The sequence below is a fragment of the Echinops telfairi genome, unplaced genomic scaffold (assembly GCF_000313985.2).
Source record: "Echinops telfairi isolate 266 unplaced genomic scaffold, ASM31398v2 ScPeMD7_3;HRSCAF=10, whole genome shotgun sequence".
Lineage (NCBI taxonomy): Eukaryota > Metazoa > Chordata > Mammalia > Afrosoricida > Tenrecidae > Echinops > Echinops telfairi.
Window position 1 is genome coordinate 62,652,313 of NW_022103899.1, and position 19,294 is coordinate 62,671,606.

General features: G+C 57.5%; 1 protein-coding gene across 1 annotated transcript in view; it reads left to right on the forward strand.

The window, feature by feature from the left end:
* Nucleotides 1-7,848: 7,848 nt before the first annotated feature.
* Nucleotides 7,849-19,294, forward strand: part of RAMP1 (receptor activity modifying protein 1) — a 32,605-nt gene continuing 21,159 nt past the window's right edge. Inside the window, exons 1-2 of the mRNA XM_004701868.2 lie at nt 7,849-7,999; nt 8,646-8,784. Coding sequence (XP_004701925.1) covers nt 7,849-7,999; nt 8,646-8,784 — 290 coding nt within the window. The remainder of the gene's footprint in view (nt 8,000-8,645; nt 8,785-19,294) is intronic.

Consider the following 19,294-nt stretch of genomic DNA (forward strand, 5'->3'; position numbering starts at 1 on the left):
GTGTTGTTGAAGGTAGAGGTGGTGATGGTGGGTGCCGCTCAGTTGGTTCTGAGTCATAGTGCCCCCGTGCAACCAGAAAGTAGCACTGTCCGGTCCTGGGCCATCCTCACAATTGTCACATTTGAGCCCATTGTTGCAGCCACCGTGTCCGCCCATCTCACCCAGGGTCTTCCTCATTGTCACTGTCTCTCTACTTAGCAAGCGTGACGTCCTTCTGCAGGCACGGGGCTCTCCTGACAGCATGTCCAGAGTACAGGAGACAAAGTTTTGTGTGCTCACTTCCAAGAAGCATTCTGAAGGTCTCTCTCCCAGAGCAGATGTGCTGGTTCTCTTGGCTGTCTGTCCGTATGAGGAGGACCAACATGTGGCACAGAGGTGCCCGTGTGCACACACTGCGGGAGAAATGGCCTGGCTGATGCAGAGTTGGCCCAAACCTTCCATGTGAACAGAAATACAATCTCCAGGAAGCACGGTGGAATAGTCCACACCTGGGTGGGTTATTGACAGGTGTGCTGTGCTCACTGGGAATAGCATTTATTTTATAAGCCTGGCTGATATTTGGGTGGGAGGTGACCACAGGGTGTGATTCCCAAGCAGACTGCTGAAGTGAGGGGGGACCCAGTATCCTGGGAAGCCCCCTGCGATTTTCACTGGGCCCTATCACCCTCCCCCAGAAATCCTGGAGACTTGGAGCTGATCCTGAGTGGGGACAGGGGTGAGGGTGGGGGTGAGCCCCCAAATCATCTTTGCAGGTTCTGAAAGTGGATTCTTGGGTTATGCTGTTTGCTGCCCACCACAAAGTCGGCTGTTCCAGTCCACCCACCAATCCTCCAGTAAAGATTTTTTAGCCTCTGAAAGGCTACGAGGCAGTTCTAATCCAAACAATTTAAGGATCAAAAAAGCATTACCCTTCCTGACCACAGCAACCCTGTAGAGTGGAGTAGAGCTGTTCCTTACAGTTTCCAAGACTGTCAGCCTTCATGGAGGCAGACAGCCTCATCTTTCTTCCACAGAGCAGCTGGTGGGTTTGAACCACCGATTCTGAGGTTAGCAGACCCAGCAGGGCTCCTTATGCTCAGCCTCCAAGAGGCATGAAATGCCTCATTTCCCTATTTGTTCAGCTCATCAGACACATACACACACACACACACACACACACACACACCATAAAAACTAGGCACGCTGGAGTCATTAGCATAATTCAATGTAGCATCATCTGAAATCTGATCTTGTCCCTCCGCGTTCTGGTTGAAGTTATGTAAAATGCAAAGGCTTATACTCATACTCTTCTCCTCTCTTGTGCCAAGATCTGCCCAGCCTGACACGAAGCTGGTCTCTTCGTTTCCTAAGAAACAAACAATTCTCCCTTAGCTAGGTCATGTCTCTGCTTTCTCTCTTTCTTTTTTTAAACAGAAAGGAGCAAATTAAGAAGTGTCCGTTTCTGCGGCCCGTGCGGTTGCTGTACCCCCATCACCATGTCAGGGTCCCATAGACAACCTCGCCTTGTTTTCCCAGGAAGCGAATGGGGTCCTGGTGGGGGCCCAAAGCCCCTGGAATCTCCTCAGGATTCCGAGTGGCCTGGCCAATGTCAGCTCTTAGAAGAACAAACACAGCATTATGAGGTTATCAGTAAATGATTGCCCACGGCCGGGGTCCTGAGCAGAGTGACCGTGCACATATCTCGCTCCCTCCCGGCGTGATGGTGAACACCTCGCTCCCTCCCGGTGTGATGGTGAACACCAAGTCGCCTTGGCGACCCAGAAGGGCTGTGCGGAACCCCGCCTTCAGTGAGCCCGCCGGTCTGAGGACTGGAAGAATCCTGACGCTGAGCTGAGCTGTCTGTTTCTCGCCTGGCATCTCATCGGCACCACCTCCATGGGGGGCTTCTTTTCCCTCCCACCTTCATGGGCACTGGGAGCCCTGGCGGCTAACTGAAAGGTCAGCAGTTTGAAGTCCCCCAGCCACTCCAAAGGAGAGAGATGAGGCTCTCTGCGCCCATGAAGATCCACAGCCCCGGAAACCCACGGGGCAGTTGTAGACTGCCCTACAGGGTCGCTCTGAGTCAGGATTGACTCCGTGGCCGTGAGTTTCAGGGGGGCTTGTGCACTTGTCTGTCTATTCTGCTGTTAGTTGCCTACTCCTCGTGACCCGATAGGACTGAGTGGAGCTGCCCCTGTAGGTTTCCAAGACTGTGAATCTCCATGGGAGTAGAAAGCCTCCTCTTTCTCCCTCCGAGTAGTTGGTGGTTTCAAACTGCTGACCTTGCAGTCACAGCCCCACGTGTACCCACTGCACCAGCAGGGTTCCGATCGCACTTTTGTGAGCTGGGATGGCCTGGGTGGCCGTGTGTTGAGCTGGGTGCCGTGGGGTCTGGTGGGACTCAGGCCGGGCTGCCTCGTGTGAAAAGTCGAACTGCTCCGTAGGCTCTTCGGGACTTGTGGAAATGGGCCACCAGCCTGCTCTTCCACAGCGCCCACCCAGGGTGGGTCCCCACCACCAACCATTGAGCTCAGCGGCATTTGTGCCACACCTGTGTCGCTGTAGGTGAGGACCTTAGGCAGCCAACACCTGGTTGATAGGTCAAACCCACCAGCTGCTCCAAGAGAGAAAGACGGAGCCGTGTGCACCCGTAAAGATTTTTAGCCTTGGAAACCCAAAAATCAGATGGACTCTGACCTTCAGGGTGGCTTCCTCTGGGGTCAGAACCCACGCAGAGGCCGTCAGCTTGGTGGGTTTTCATTCTGCCTCCGGTGCCTTTTCCGTCCGTCCAAGGAGAGCGAGGAGAAGCAGGCTCGTCACAGATGGGGTGGGGTGAGGCCCTCTTCACAGGCCTGGGCAGGGCTGGGCTGGCTGCAGCGAGACTCTGAGCAGGCTCGCTGACTCCCCTGGGAACCGCCTCGTGCCTTCCTCCCCGCAGGGCTCTTTGGAGCCAGATGCTGTTCTGATACTGAGGTTGTCTTTGGAGCACTTTCGCCTGCTAATCAGCTCAGGGTGTGTTTGCCTGCTCTGTGTATCTAGCTAGCTGCTGGGAGAGGTTCTCACCAGCCAGGATGGACAGTCTGTCCCAGGCCGGGCTGGGGAGCAACCGGGCCTGAGGGCCATCTAGAAGGAAGGCAGGTGGTTTGTGGCCGCTGTGAAGTTGTCCCCCCACCCCGCTCACAACCAAACAAAAGGCAGCTTGTGTCCAGTGAGGGCTTCAGAGCAGGCGGCGGTGGTCCAGGGCTTTCTGGGGACACTGTCAGGCATGGGTGGCCAGGCCCTTCTTCCTGGTCCCTCTGGTCTGGAAGCTCCACAGCAGCCTGTTCTGGGGCCTGGCCACCTGCCAGCAGCCCCCCACGGGCAGGTGCTGTGGTCACACTGCACTGAGGGCTGGGGGGGTGGACCAAACTCGGGACTCTGGAGGGGGGGGGGTGCTGCTTTTGAAGCACCACAGCTTCTCAGAGGCACACTGGCAGAGGGGCCAGCAGGAGGCCCCACTAGGGCACACAGCTGTCTGTGTGTTGGCAGGTGAAGTCCGGTGTTCAGCCCTGCCTGCCCATGCAGCCTGGCCCAGTCCCGTCCCCCCACCCCCACTGTCTGAGATGACAGGAGCCAGGCTGGCGCCCTGAGGGCATGCTGTTTGGTGCCTCTTGCCAGACCACATACCCTGTGAGCCTCCGGGCACCTGCCACGACTCAGACAGATGAGCAGGCCAACAGGCCAAGCCCATGGGGGTGGGGTGCTCAGTGATGGGGGCTGGGTGTCTGCCTGTGGCAGGGGGGGGGCAAGGGGCATGGGGACATTGAAAGGGACGCTCCCCCCAAGGAGGAGCCATTGAGCCGAGACCAGCTGGAGGGGGAGCTGGGAAGATAAGCAGGGCAGTGGGGTGCAGAGTGGACGCTGACCAGCCCAGCTTTGCCCCCTGACCCTCCAGAGATGCCCTTGGGGATCTGTCCACATGGGTTCTTTGCCAGCTCCCCCCTGCCCCTCCCCTTCCTCACAGCCACAGCCCTCCCTGCTCCAAATATGATGGCCTTGGGGCTGGAGCTGCTTGTGGAGAAGCCCCCGTCCGATCTCCTCCCGAGGGGCTGTCGCCCCAGCTGTGGGGGGGACAGCCATGCGGGGTGGTGGACGGGACACAAGCCCTGCTTCACAGAAACATAAAGAAGCGGTTGTTGTTCTTGGAAAGGGTCTTGTCTCCCAAGATGCTTCATTTCTGGGTTCGCTCCCACTCTACTGCAATCTTCCCTTAGAACGGGGTTCCCAGCCCCGGCAGGGCACACAGGAGATGGGGGTGCAAAGGCCCAAGCCTCCCACCCTGTTCCTCTTTCCTTTGGTTCTGCCAAGGCTGCTCACAGTGCCTGTGGGGTGACCCCCACTCCCACCTCGTCCTCTGCCTTGCTGGCCCCCTCTGTCTCTGCTCCCTGGCCTCCAGCCCCACCGGCCTCCCATCAGGATGACCACTGGCCCCTGGGAGCTGCCCCGGGCCACTCCCACCAACCATGGAGTGGGGGTGGGCAGAAGCCCCCCGCTGTGCCTGCACCCATGTTAGGCTCCCTGCTGTCTCTGGCTGGGGCAGCTGCCTGCTTCACATTCCCAATATGCACCTGAATTAGCCCCCTGGTCCTCTTGCACAGAGGGGTTTGCAGAGGGGGATCTGGAGTCCAGGGGGCCCCCATGTGGCACCCTCCCTCAGGAGCAGCACACAGCAGGGGCAGAGGGGCAATTGTGGAGTAGGGAGGCCAGGTGGGGGCTGGTGGAAAGCACAGAAGAGGGGGTCCCAGAGACTCGGAGAGCAGGGATGCTAAGCCAAACCAGACCCCTGATCTCACCTGTAAGGTTTGGGGCAGGCCCCTCAGTGACCCAGAGTCCCTAGGGTCAGCTGATTCTGGAGGCCTTGCGGGGCCAGGCCGTTGATGCTCAAGTCCCTAGAAACCAGTGGCCTCAGCTGGCATGGGACGGTCCCTCCTGAGAGGTGAGGGTGGTCAGGGAAGATGTAGCTGGCTGGGCAACCCCTCACTGTAGGCGGGCCAGGGCCTGTGGGCAGCTTCCCTGCCAGCTGGGCGCTGGCAGCACTTGGTAGCCCTGGGAGGCGCTATTTTTAGCCCCAGCCTGATTGGAGGAAGAGTCTGGGAGGCATGGGGCAGTGTGGACAGTCCTTCAGCCAGCTGTCCTCTGCCACTGTCCCCTGCCCGTAGGTAGCATGCAGGTCCACAGCTCTTTCTGTGCCTCTGAAGAGAGCCAGAGTCCCTGGGGAGCCCTATTTCAGGGGCCCTTCTCCACTGCATCTCAGTCCTGGATCCCTCCCCAGGCAGGCCCCACCCTGAACACTGCCTGGCTGGGATTAGGGCATGTTCTGCACAGACCTGGCCTGAGCTACAAAGATCAAACAGGCCCACGCAGGGATGAGCCCCCCCACCCCCACCCCACCGTGGCTCCCCACCATGGCCCCACATGCCTCTTTTAAACCCTTGGAGCACATGGATGCTGTTTAAAACATGGCAATGCTTAGGATCTACTGACAATACGGTATTTGTGCACATCAAAGACTTCATCAAAAGAGTCAACAGAGAACCCACAGATGGGGGAAAAGTATTCCGTAATAATACATCAAGACTAGTCTCCAAAATCCATAGAAAACTACAGCATCCAAACAAGAAAAATACAAACAGCCCAATCAAAGATGGGTACCAGACAATTTACCAAAGACGACATCGGGAGGCCAGCCACAATAAGAGAAATACAAACTAACTCCTCACAGCATTCAGTCAAACAAATAATGCTGGGGAGGGTGCTGAGGGATCATGGTGGCACTGTAGAAAGATGCGCTGCGATGGAAATCGACGTGGAACCGCCTTACACACACAAATACTAGGACCTTAAGACCCAGCAGCCTCTCTGCTGGGTGTATAACCCTAACGAAATCAAGACGACATGTGCAGACATGCCCACCTGTGCTGATGACAGCAGCTTCCACAAAAGCTAGAACCTGGAGACAGCCCCAAAACCCCAACTAGGGGGAGGGCTAAACAAGGTCTGCTCCATTCATACAATGGACTAGCAGTCAAAGCCACGACAACCCTCTCCGACGTTACAAGACGCCGACAAAGCCAGAGACTACTCTGCTTACCAAACTTAGTTGATCTTAAAGGTAAATATTTACAACCCCGTTATTGCAAGGAGAAGCAAAGACAAACATGGTTTATAGATCACAAGATAAGACTTGGATAGCTATGTGGGGGGCAGGGAAAGGGGCGGGAACAGGGAGACAGGAGGATGGTGAGGAGGGTGGGAGGGAGGACAGATCAGGGGTGGGGGAACCACATACACTGACAACTTAAGAGAGTGTTGATTTCCTTTCTTGAAATGGACTGTGTCAATATATACAGTATGTTTCTTTAAAAACAACAACATTAAAACCCCAATTCCTTATCCTCGAATCTGAACTGGTCTGAGTGGCTTAAAAGTTTTTTTAAAAAAGCAAAAACTGACGAGGACTTGGAGGTTGTATGACCTCAAACAAACAGACAAAACCACAAGGTCACGGCCAACTCCGCCCACAGCCCTGTCTGAGAAGAGAGACCCTCCCCCACCTGGCCTCCTCCGACCTCACCAGCCCCTGCCCAGCCCTTCTGCTGGGAGCTGCCCCACTCCTACCTGCTCATCCCATCTGCTCATCCCATCTGCTCATCCCATCTGCTCATCCTACCTGCTCATCCTACCTGCTCATCCTACCTGCTCATCCTACCTGCTCATCCGTTGACAAGTACCTGGGAGTGAGTGCTGCTGTGAAAGAGGCCAGTTGCTGGCCCACCGGGTCCGAGGGCCACCTGGGCCTTCTCCGCCCCCGACCCCAGGATGTCCGAGAGGCCCAGTGGCCTGATGGAACTCAGGCAGCCTGACCAAGTGCCCCCTGGCCTGAGGCTCCTCAGCCTGCCCGGAGTGATCAGCAAGGCCCCATCATGCTCTCTCTCAGCCTCCATTGCCTCGGGGGGCTGATTGCCCCTGCGAAGCCCTGGGCCTTCCCCCATCGCAGCCTAGCTGGCCCATCCCATGCTTTCATCAGAGATCCAGGGACACCCCCCTTCCTCCCCCCATCCCCAACCCTGTGCCAGCTCCTGCTCAGGGTCGATGTGCCCAGCCAGGCTCTGCAGGAGCCGTGGGCCGACGCCCCACCGTCAGCTAGCACCTAGCACGGCCCTTTCATTACATTTGCCAGTTGGCTTGTGCCCCTCAAACAGACCCAGTGCCCCTGGTTCTCCATCTGCCCTCCCTCTCCAGGAACCACCAGCGATGTAAGAGTGTCCGATCTCCCAGCATCCCCTCCAGCATTTATTATTTTCTGGCCAGGACTTCAATTCCACACACTATTCTAGGGCTCAGCACTGGGGTAGGGGCAGTGCCCAGGCAGGTCTGGGGGATCTGTCCACCCACCTACTGATATATCCATCCCCTATCCATCCATTCACGCATCCACCACCCATCATTTACCCACCCACCCACCCATCTATCCACCTACCTACCATCCACCCATCTATCTACCATCTACCCACCTACCTACCCATCCACTCATCATTTACCCATTCATCCTCCCACCCACCCACCCACTTATTCATCCATTCACCTACTACCTTCCTTCTATTAACCTACCCTCCTTCTATCCACACACCTACCTACCCACCCACCACTCATCATCTACCCATCATCTACCCATCCATCTACCCATCATCTACCCACCCACCACCCATCATCTACCCATCCATCTACCCGCTCACCCGCACAGATTCCTTCCAGGAACTTGAAAGGGTAGTTAGTGCTGGCAGGGATGGACCTGGGCTCCCCCAGCAGGCACCGCATAACAGGGTGCAGATGGGGGCTGAGGAGAAGCGGAGGCTTGCTGGCAGTGGTGGGATGGCAGAAGCGTCCTCTGCCCCTCCACCAGCTCACAGGGACTCTGGGGAGCTGGAGGAACAGGGCGCGGTGCACGGCGGGGGCGGCGGGGCATTTCCTGTTCGGTCCTGTGGGTGGGCGTGGGGATCATGGCTTACACAACAGCTTATACCTTGTAAATACTCACACTGACCTTCCGGCTCCCCCCTGCGGGGTGGGCCTGCTTGGGTGAGTGGTCTGGAAGAGGGGCAATGGGCCAGCCGCCCATGGCCTGCCCATGCTTCCCAGGAGGGCAGGACAATGCCTCTCCTCACTTGGGTCAGAGCAACTGCATGCAGTCTGGGTGCGGGTGGGGGGGCTAGCAGGGGTCCTGAGGATTAGCCAGGGGGGGTGGCGGTGCGGACAGGGGACTAGTGGGCAGACCTGGCAGGTGTGTCTGGCTCTTGGGAGAAGCCAGTTGGGTGTGGTGGAGGATTAGGGCCCTGGGTGGGTATGACCCCTGTGGGAGGGGCAGTAGTGGTTTGTATGGCTTTTGGTGGGCGTGGTCACCAGGGGGGAGGGCCATAGGTTAGCATGACCTGCCAGAAGGGCTGTGAGTGGGCCTGCCCAGACAGGGGACCTTAGAAGGGACAGTGAGTGGACTTGGTTGGCCCGGCGTGGGGTGTGGTGGGGCTCTATGGGAGTGTGGCCTGTGTGGGTGGGGCTTGGTGGGCGTGGTTGTGGGACCAGGGGCTGGGCAGCCCAGCTGACCCCCTGTGATATTCTTGTCCCCACAGTGCACGTCCTTCTGGTGACCACCGCCTGCCAGGACGCCAACTATGGCCAGTTCATCCGGGAGCTGTGCCTCGGGCGGTTCCAGCAGGACATGGAGGCGCTGGGGCAGACCCTCTGGTGCGACTGGAACAGAACCTTAGGGTGAGTCAGCACCCCATTCTGTGCCCAGAGGGGCCACGAGACAGGAGTGAATGGGGAGAGAACCCCGTGGAGGTCCGGCGAGCAGGGATGGCAGCTCAGACCCAGAGACCCGAGGGTGCAGGGGGTCAGGGTGCACCCTAATGCTGGGGGGGTTCTGTGGCAGGATCCCCCTCTTTAGGGACATCCCAGCTGGTTTCCAGCACCACACTCCTTCCATCCCAGCCCTCCTCTTGCCCCTCCCCAGCGGCTCTGCATGGGAATGAGGGGGACAGTTATCACTGGAAAGGGGAGGTGCAGGCTGCCCCCGGACTCTTTTCTGCATCCCTTGGTCCACCCATCCAGGGGCCGACTCCAGGATCCCAGGTGCTGCTCAGCCTAAGTAGGCATCAGAATTCAGGGTCTCCATGGCCCATGGTCTTTGTTCCTACATCAGGGTGAGCTGGGAGGTCCTGGGGATGTCAGCGGGGGAGTGAGGGGAGAACAGGTGGGGAACCTGTGCCCCAATGCATTGAGGGACCTGTCTGAGACTCAGTTGGGGGGGGCGGTCTCCTTTCCTGAAAGGTGAATTAGGAATCAGAAACACAGACCAGGCCCAGGCTGGGGCAAGTGCCGGCTGACTGATCCCGCCCTCCGCCTCCGCCAGGTGGGTGGTGGTGAATGACTGAATGACAGCTTACATCGAGTTGGGGGTGGGGGGGAGAGCAGCGGGAGGTCCCCCAGGGAGTGGCATCTCCCCCACTTTGTCTAAGTGATTTCTGGTTTGTCAACTCCCAAAGTTGGCCGTGGGGAGTTGGGGCAGCCCGTGGTTTGAAATAGAAGCCCCCACAAGTGGCCCTGCTCAAACCCCGGGGGGAGTTGTCAGCGCTAGGAATCCTGAGAGTCGCGTGGGGAGATGGCTGCAGCTGGCAGCTGGGGCAGATTGCTAGGGGTCGCCTCCTATTTAAAATCGCAGCTCTAATTTGTAACACAAGGAGTCCGATGTCAGAGGCAGCGTTGCCCAGCGCTGGGTCAGGCCTGCCCAGTCCTGGGGGTCTGCAGGCACCAGAGAGACACCCCCCTCCTGATCCCTGGGAGTGGTGATGAGGTTAGCTTCAGGGACAAAGGGAGTTACTGTAACAAGGTGGATCTTGTCTCTTGCCATGGGGTTCATTCTGACCAGGGGGACCCACAGAACTGCCCACAGCATTCCCTGGGCTGTAGCTGACTCACAGCGACCCAGTGGGACCCACAGAACTGCCCACAGGGTTGGTCCTCTGGACAGTCCCCTGGGTGGGACAGATTGCCAGGTCATTTTGCCAAGGAGCCTTTGGTGGGTTCTAACTAAGGACCCCTGCTTAACCAGTGCGCCACTAGGGCTCCTTCAGTTAGACCTTAGAGGCCGCCCAGCTGCTGACCCTGAGGTGGGGGTCTGATAGAATTCCAGCATTCTTGAAAGGTGAGACGGAAGAGGGGTCCGAGTGACTGGGACTGTGCTGTCAGCTTCAGCGTGGAAGAAGGGGTCACGAGGTGACGGGGCAGGCACCTTGAGAAGCCAGGAAGGGCCAGGAGACCGGTTCTCACACGGTTGGGGTGTCTGGGCCCTGGGAAGACCCCCTCAGAGGCAGGGGTAACTGTGATTACCAAGAACAGAACAGGGCAGCAGCTGTGGGGTGTGGCCAGGGGGACCAGGCTGAAGCTGCAGTTGGGAGACCCCAAAGGCAGGAAATTATGGGCAGGGTGCCCCATGGCTCTCTCAGTCAGAGCTGTTAGGGTGGGGGTGGGACCAGGGAGGGGTGAACCTGGCCCAGCCTGAAAGCCGTGAGAAACTTCCTTCCGTCCGTCCTTCTGGCTCTGAAACCGGAGATGATTCTAGTCCAACAACAGCTGCTTGTCTCAGGGCACTGGCCTTCCCCCAATTGACAAGGACACATGTGTGCCACCAGCCTTGCCTGAGAGGAGGGCAGTGGGCACTCCTGAGGGGCAGGGCAGGGAATGTCAAGGCCTGTTTCATACCTGCGTGTACACGTGCCTGGATTGCAAATCTGCCCATGGCTGAGCTGCCCGATGCTGGCTCCTTGTTCATCAACAGCCCCTGACCTGACTCCTGGTCCTCCCCTCCTCCTTCTGGTCCCCAAGACCAGGCCCCTCCGCTGCCTCGTTCTGGCCTCTGGCCTCTGTCTCCATCAGCCACACCCATCTCTGACCAGGGTCTGACCAGGGCCCGCATCTTCAGCTGTCAGCTCCGACAGTGGTTCAAACACTGCCCGGGTCTGTGGGAGCCCTGCGGCCGGGGCCCTGTGGGAGCCCTGCAGCCGGGGCCCTGTGGGAGCCCGTTGGGGCAGCCGAGGTGGCAGTCGGTCTCGCTGCAGTTGCCCTTCTTCTCCGGGGACCGTCCTCGTCCAGAGATTGGTCCTTCCTGAGTGTGTCCACGCCAGGGGGACGCCCTTGCTTCTGAGGAGCATTCCATCTGCACTTCTGTTACCCCAACATCCCACCTGCCCTGGGGCCGTGAGCCTAACCCGTAACCACCCTCGTGGAGCAGAGAACGGAGGGGCTGGGTTCTCAGGAGGCGAGCCAGCGGGCCATCCTTCAGCAACGGAGGCTGTTGGCGGTTGCTCGGCGCACCCCAGTTTCCAAGGGGACGAGTGCTGAGTTCTAACCAGATGAGCCGCGTGTGACCCGCGGGGTAGCGGTCACGCTTAAGGCCCATCACCGCCGCTCGAAGCGGGGAGTGCAGGAAACAGCGCGAGCGAGCACGTGAGACCAGAATCTGACCGGGATCCTCTTGGCAGCTGCTCTCCAACGGACTGCCCCCATCAATCCCATACGATGCCCGAGAGCTGCAGGGGTCCGTGCAACGCCACGCAGGGTTCACAATCCACAGGCTTGTGGGCACCCCGGGAGACAGCTGAAACATGCCGCAGTAAACACATGCAATGCCATGTGGAACCCCCCACATGGCAGACCCCAACCTAAGCGGCTGCAGCAGGCCGGCTCCCAGTGCCCACTCCCCCTGCACACACACACACACACACCCAGAGACCTCTCTGCTCACTCTGGTGGCAGTCAACTCCACAGTCGAAGCTCCCACCATCTACCAGAGCTTGCTTTATCTCGTTAAACGGCAGCTCTGGCGTGGTAATGGAATCCATGGTAATTTGATGTATCCTTGGGGGGGACCTAATCTAATTTTGGAAGGCATGAGGACATGGGGAACTCCGTCATCAGAACTCTCTTTTCCAGAGCACTGGGCGTGGGCGCCCGAGCGGGCGAGGCAGAGGCCGGGCCGGGCGAGGCAGGGGAAGCGGGCAGCGCTCTCCAGAACGGACTCAGAGAGCGGTTGATTCTAGCATGGGCACGTGCTGGATTATTTTCACCCAGGCAAGAAATGCCAGGTTGAGCGGAGTACTAAGAAGCCACCCCTGCAGAGCTCAGGTGTCCATGGTGTCCCTGGGCTGGTGGGACAGGTGTCCGAGGTGACCCAGGGAAGTGGCCGCCGCCAGCTTTCAGCAATGCTCAGGGCCCAGCTTTGTCTCCACACTGCTCAGGGCTGCCCGCTCGCTCTGCCTTCCAGCCCGTTTGCTAAGCCCGACAAGGCCGTGGCCACTTCCCCATTTGCAGTCAACAGCCCACCTCCTGATGCCCAGGTCTCCTCTGCCCACCCCAGCCTCCCGTCACCCGGGTGTGGGGGGAACAGGAAGCTGCAGGGTGCATTTGCCAGGTCAGGGAGGGAGGGCGGAGCCGACAGAAAGCTGTAGGTGCGTCTGCTGAACTTGGCCCTGTGACGTATCCCAGGCACGGTGCGCCCATCTTCCGTCAAGTCTAGCTCCTCTGCCCTGTCCTTCCCTTCCTGATCACAGGAAGAGTGGTAGGCAGATGTACCCACTTGCTGGGGGTCTTGGAAGGGCCTCACCCCCACCCCCACCCCCGCCCAAGCACGCCGAGATGAAGCCCCTTCTGAAATTGAGGCACTCATTTTCCCAGCCTGCTGTCCCTGCTGCTCGCAGGCTTCACCCGCTGTGAGTGTGTCTCTGGAGTGTCAAGGAGGAAGATGTGACCCAGGACGCTCACCGAGGGGTGAGGTGGATCCTGGGGGGGGGGTGTCCCCGAGATGGGCTGGCTTCCCACTGCCACCATGTGGGGTTACCCCCAAGGGTTGGAGATACTGTGACCTGCCGAAGAATCTCGGAAGAAGATTTGGGGTCGTAATGATCCCGAGCTTGATGTGAACTAGGACCATTCTCCTCTGGGCTTCCTGCCCCCACTGTGAGTGAGAGCCTCCCCCGGGCGTGCTGCTCCTGGGACCAGTTATCCCGTAGGGAAACTACCCCAGGACATGCCAGGAACGTGGAAAGAAGAGATGTGGGCTTCAGGGGTCTGAAGAGGAAGGAGCCCCACCTGGGAGGCAAGGGAAGGGGAAGTATTTATCGACCACCAGTGTGGGATGGTCTCAGTATTAGGGAAAGCGGGGGACCCAGGGCTTCATCCTGCCCTTCCCCCACCCCTGTCTCCCGGGCCGTGTCTCTGTAGTGCTAGCTTCCTCCTCACCCCCATCCTGCCTTGGCCTCAGTTTCCTCTACAAGTAAGAGCACCCCAATCCTCATGCTCGGGAAAGGCCACCGGCCCTGCCACAGAGCCAGCTCCTCTGTGCCCCACGCCCTGGCTAGTACAGCCCCCTACCCCGCCCCCCCCCACACACACACACACACACACACACACCAGTCACAGAGGGGGTCTGTCCTCTGCTCGGTCCACAATGAGGATACCTCCTGTGGTCCAGTTCTGGGACAGGGTCTCTTGACCTTAGAGCCACCCCAGGCCACCCCTGCATGAAGAGCCCCTCCAGTGTTGGCTGACCTGTGTGGGGGCATTGACCAGGAACAGGCTACCCAAAAAGCAAGTTCAGCATGCGCTTCGGCCTCCACAAAGCAGGGCACCAGCTGTCTGCAGGAGAGATGCAGAGGGGCCCGGAGGACTGGTCATGGAGATAGCGAGCCCCATGGTGTGAGGGGCCCGGCCGGACAGCGGCCCACCCGCTGTATTGTTTGTAGACGGCAGCCAGTGGGCGTCCCTCCTCACCGGGACCCCAGGCACAACCCCCCATTCAGTTCTCTTTCGTCAACCACAGGCAAGCAGCCCAGTGGCCTTCTGATGGCATCTTCTGCCCTCACCGAAGCCCAGTCCCTGAAATGTCTTGAGACTTTGAGACTGAAGGTGCAGTGGATGACCGTATATACTCGAATATAAGCCGACCCGAATATCAGCCAAGGCACCTAATTTTACCACGAAAACTGCATGAAAAATGTGCTGGAAAAACTTGTCTTATACACGAGTGTGTACAGCATTTAATGTGGCTCTAATTCCCACCGCACACCCTTTTCTCTGCGTGGGTCTGGTAAGAAGGTGGGGGGAGGATTCACCTGTGAGTAAGAGAGGCCAGGAGTCCCTGGAGTGTCATCCCGACATGTGTGAAGCAAGTCCTCTGAGAAGCAGGGGGAGGGATGTATCCTCTGGACCCGAGATGCCCACACAGTGAGCCTCCTGGGTCCAGATGACGGCCACGGCATTGGAGGAGCAGCAGAACCAGGAGCCAGACCACGAAACACAGTGATGGACCTTCCACCCCACGGAGCAGGTGGAGCTGAGTGCTTGTGTGGAGTGAGCCGAGTGCCTTCGAGGGTGGCCACCTGGAGCAGGTGCCTCTGGGCCCTTAATTCAGGGAGCGGGGCTGGCCAAGCACGGGGCTTGAGCTGAGCGCTTTCAGCATGAGGCTTCCAGCAGAGTGGCACGCCCCTTTGGCCCCTGACTATCAGACCTGAAAGAACTCCCTCCGTAGCATGTCCAGGCGGAACAGCTGGATCCCGCACGTCCCTCACCTGCATTGCAGCCTGGGACCGCCCTTCATAAGCTCTTTCACCGGGAATGCTGCCTCCGAGCTCTGTGTAGCCACGGCAGGAGATCATAGCGTCTGTGGTTGTTACATCATCTATTGTCGATTTGAGACTATTAAGAGTGAAGGGGTGGAGTTTAGCCTGTCAATCAGGTTGCAGCTTGATGACCTCATCTGGAGTCGCTAAGGAGATAAATATCTGGCTGATGGCGGGACACAAGCTCACTCCCTGGGAGACATTCCTGCTGACAAGATACATGGAGCTACATTGGAGCCCTGGAGCTGGAGGAGCCCCGTGGAAACCCACGCCAGCACTGTAATGCCCCTACCACCACTGGATCCACAAGACTTCCCACCCACTGGCCTGTGATCTTCCTGCATGCAGAGCCAGTGCATGTGTTGCCTGAGTCTGAAGAAGACTTCATAGATTGGTATCAGACACATGGGCTAATATCGGACTTATGGACTTGATCTGGACTGGGCTGGGTTTTTTTTCCCAATATTCAATTGCTCCTGTACACAGGAGTGTGTATGAATTTGTTTCTCTAATCAACCAGGACTAACAGCATCTACAAGCAGCAAGTGTCATTTGAGACAGGACACGGCTGTCTCTGTGAGGCACGTGGGGATGCCGTGCTGGAGCAGCAAGACTCCAGGAAGGTGCCTCCTGCTGCAGACGTCTGAGGAGGGACACTGACGGCTAGGCAGACACCGGGAGGGAGGCGGGTGGCGCTGCCAACAGAAAGCGCCAGTTTGGTGGAATAAGCGACCGCAGCTTCGTCATCAGGCAGGCCATGCCGGAAGCCGTGCACAGAGGACTGCCGGCTATTCACCGGGTGTTTGGCGGTGTCTGAGAGGAGGTGTTGAAATCTCCAAGAACGAGCACCAATTATCAGGCAGTCTGCTTTCACAGAAGCATCTAGAAAGACAAGCACATGGTGGACATGCTCCTCCGGAAGTAGCCAGCGTCTCAGAGCCACACACTGTCCCCTCTCTGCCACCCTTGCATCGTGAGTGGGCAAGAAGGGAGAAGGGATCAGAAGTTCTTTCAAAGGGCTTTCGCTGCATAGACAATGAGGACAGGCCGCATGACCCCTGCGTGAAGCTGGCCCGGAAATGAGCACAGGTTTATCAGGCGCAGACCCTTACGGAGAAGCCGGAACCAACCGAGTGCACTGGCGGGGAGTCCATCTGCCCTACAGGACAGGGTGCCCTGCCCCTGCGGGTTTCTGAGACTGTCGCTCTTGACCAGAGTAGAAAGCCTCTCCTTTGTCCCGTGGAGCGGCTGGTGGTTCCGATCCTCTGAACTTGAAGTTAAGCAGCCCCTCGCGTAACCACCCCACCACCGGGGCTTCTCTTGGTGGAGGAGGGCCCACAGTTTCGTTCTTAAGTGACTCTAAGTTTACGGACTCAGGAGAGACGCACTTTACTCAGGTAGCCGTGGTGGTGGCAGTGTTCCGGCCCTGGAACCCCTCGGTACCACAGAAGGAACACCGCCCCGTTCGGACGTTGGAGCCGTCGCTGCGGCCACTGCATCTGTCCATCTTGTTCAGACTCTTTCTCTTGCTCCCCGCCCCTCCACTTTGCCAAACACGATGTCCTTCTCCAGGGACTGGTCTCTCCAGACAACATGTCCAGAGTCTGTGAGACGGGGTCTCCCCTCTGGCCGTCCTTCTTCCAGGACAGGCCTGCTCATTCTTTCTCTCGGCAGCCCGGGGGACTATTAATACTCTTGGCCAGCACCACACTTCAAATACGCTGATTTCTCCGTGGGCTTCCTTATTCAATGTCCAACTCGCTCTCTTTTTTGGGGGGGGGGTGTAACTCATCTGTTCTTTTTAAAAAAATCATTTTATTGGGGGCTCATACAACTCTTAACACAATCCATACATACATTCATTATGTCAAGCACATTTGTACATTTGTTGCCATCATCATTCTCAAAACATTTTCTTTCTACTTGAGCCCTTAGTATCAGCTCCTCATTTTCCCCTCCCTCCCTCATGAACCCTTGATAATTTATAAATTATTATTTTTTCATGTCTTGCATTGACAGATGTCTCCCTTCACCCACCTTTTTGTTGTACTTCCGCCAGGGAGGGGGTTATATGTAGATCATTGTGATTGGTTACCCCTCCCCCCCACAACCTTTCCCTTACCCACCTTATTGGTCCTGAGGAATTTATCTGTCCTGGATTCCCTGTGTTTCCAGCTCTTATCAGTACCTGTGTACATCCTCTGGTCTAGCTGGATTTGTAAGGTGGAATTGGGATCATGATGGTGGAGGGGGGAAAGCATTAAAGAACTAGAGGAAAGTTGTGTTTCATCAGTGCTATATGACACCCTTACTGGCTTGTCTCTTCCCTGTGACCCTTCTGTAAGGGGATGTCCAGTTGTCTACAGATGGGTTTGGGGTCTCCACTCCGCACTCCCCCTCATTCACAATTAGATGATTTTTTGTTATTTGATGACTGATACCTGATCCCATCGACACCTTGTGATCACAGAGGCTGGTGTGCTTCTTCCATGTGGGCTTTGTTGCTTCTGAACTAGATGGCCACTTGTTTACCTTTAAGCCTTTGAGACTCCAGATGCTAGATCTTTTGATAGCCGGGCACCATCAGCTTTCTTCACCACATTTGCTTATACACCCATTTGTCTTCAGCGATCGTGTCAGGAAGGTGGGCGTCACATGCATAGGAGGTGACTGACAACACCAGGGCTTCAGCCAGGCGCGCCTTTAGCCCTCAAAGTGGCACCCTCGCTCCTCCACACTTTACAGCCACCTTGTGCATGACGGTTCCTTGGAAGAAGATGAGATGCAGTTCATCTTTCCCAACATTGAAATTTCCTTCCACACATTCCTAACTGTAACGGTCCCAAACTGCACACTTGGAATGCTCCTTGTCCGGCCCTGCAGAGACTCGGAAGCCCTCAGCGGACAGCAGCCAGTCAAGAAAGACCCTTTCCAGGAGTGGATGTAGTGGAGACCCAAAGTCCACCAGGAAGACAAGTGGGCAGTCCCTCCCTCTTTAGAAGGGCCTCGCAGAACGGAGGATAAATCCAGGGTGCGGTGTGGCACTGATGGACCATGGAACCTTAGTTCTTTAAGGCCCTTGTGTGATAGACCTCATTAATCATGTTGGACTGTGTGTGCTCACGTGTCGTGATAGGTGACCCCTCAGAGACACCGACAGGAGTAAGGCTTCCCTGAGGGTGCGGGAAGTGAGAGGGGGTGGAGAAAGGAGGGAAGGGGGGAGTTGACAGCATTGCCGATTGTATGGCCCCACCCAATGGGATTGAGCAACAGAACTGTATGGGAAGGGAAGGGATCTATTGAAAGGAGTAAGATATGTCAATAAAATATTATTTAACTGGTAAAAACAAAAAGACCCTTTCCGCAGTTCTGACTGTGGCGGAAGCATATTTTGTCTGGTGGCCGAGGCACGAGGACTTCACTGGCCAGCCGGTAAGCGTGGGGTACGGAACAGTGTTTTCCTTGGCGGCCTGTGAGAGGTGAAAGACCGGTCTAAAATTAAGTGCAGTCCTCCGTGGAATAGCTGTTTTCCGATCATCACGTTTCCTTCTAGGACTTCTTTTCCCTGGCCCGTTGATAATTATAGCGCGGATGGTGAAGCAGGCGCCCAGGCTGCAGCTTGTGCCTGCCTGTTCAGGCGAGGGGGGTGTGAGGGGCCAGGGCAGGAGAAGGCTGGAATTCGCGGGCTTGTTGAAACAGCTCGGCAACCTGACTCATCTTCTGTGGTGCCGAAAATGTGGAGCATTCTGTCTGCAGGAAGTGGGGCAGCCGGTAAGCTCCGCAGCCCCCCACGCCCCGTACGGTGAAGCGGCATATGTGCCCCGTTTGTGTTTGATCTGTAAATCTAGGCTCAAACCCAACCCCACTGCCATCGAGCAGATGCCGACCCAAAGCGGCCCTCCAGCACGGGGGAGAATGCTCCTGTGGCTTCCCGGGCTGTGACTCTTTACCGGAGTAGAAAGCCTCTTCTCTCCCCCGAGGAGCAGTAGGTGGTTTCGAACTGCTGACCTTTCAGGTGGCAGCCCAATGCATAACCCAGCCTCGTTCGATAATAGGATGGTCGCCTTTAAAATGAAGACAGATCACGGGTCACTGCACGGTGTGAGGGGGGTGTCTGTACCGCACCGGTCCCGGCGGGGTTTGTGAGTGAGGGGGCAGGATGCACTACAGATAACCAGTGTTTAGGGCTGGCGCTGACCCTGACCCGGCCCTGTGGGGTCCCTCTGGCCACCAGGTCTTCCTTCTCTGCCGCTTAAAACAAAGAGGCTTCTTTGTGTGTCCTCCTGAGAGTGATCCAGGAAATGCTTCAAAACGCAGCAACTTGGCCAGAGGGCCTGCTTCTGTTTTCTTATCAGCAGGCGCCGGAGCAGAGAGGCATCTTTCTGGAGTCAGGCAGGGCAGGGGCGCCTGGACAGGGCAGTGGTGCCTGGACAGGACAGGGCAGTGGGGACTAGGCAGGGCAGTGGGGACAGGGCAGGGCAGTGGGGTCTGGACAGGGCAGTGGGGACTGGACAGGGCAGTGGGGACTGGACAGGGCAGTGGGGACAGGGCAGGGCAGTGGGGACTGGACAGGGCAGGGGTGGAGCGACCTTCCTCAGGTCATC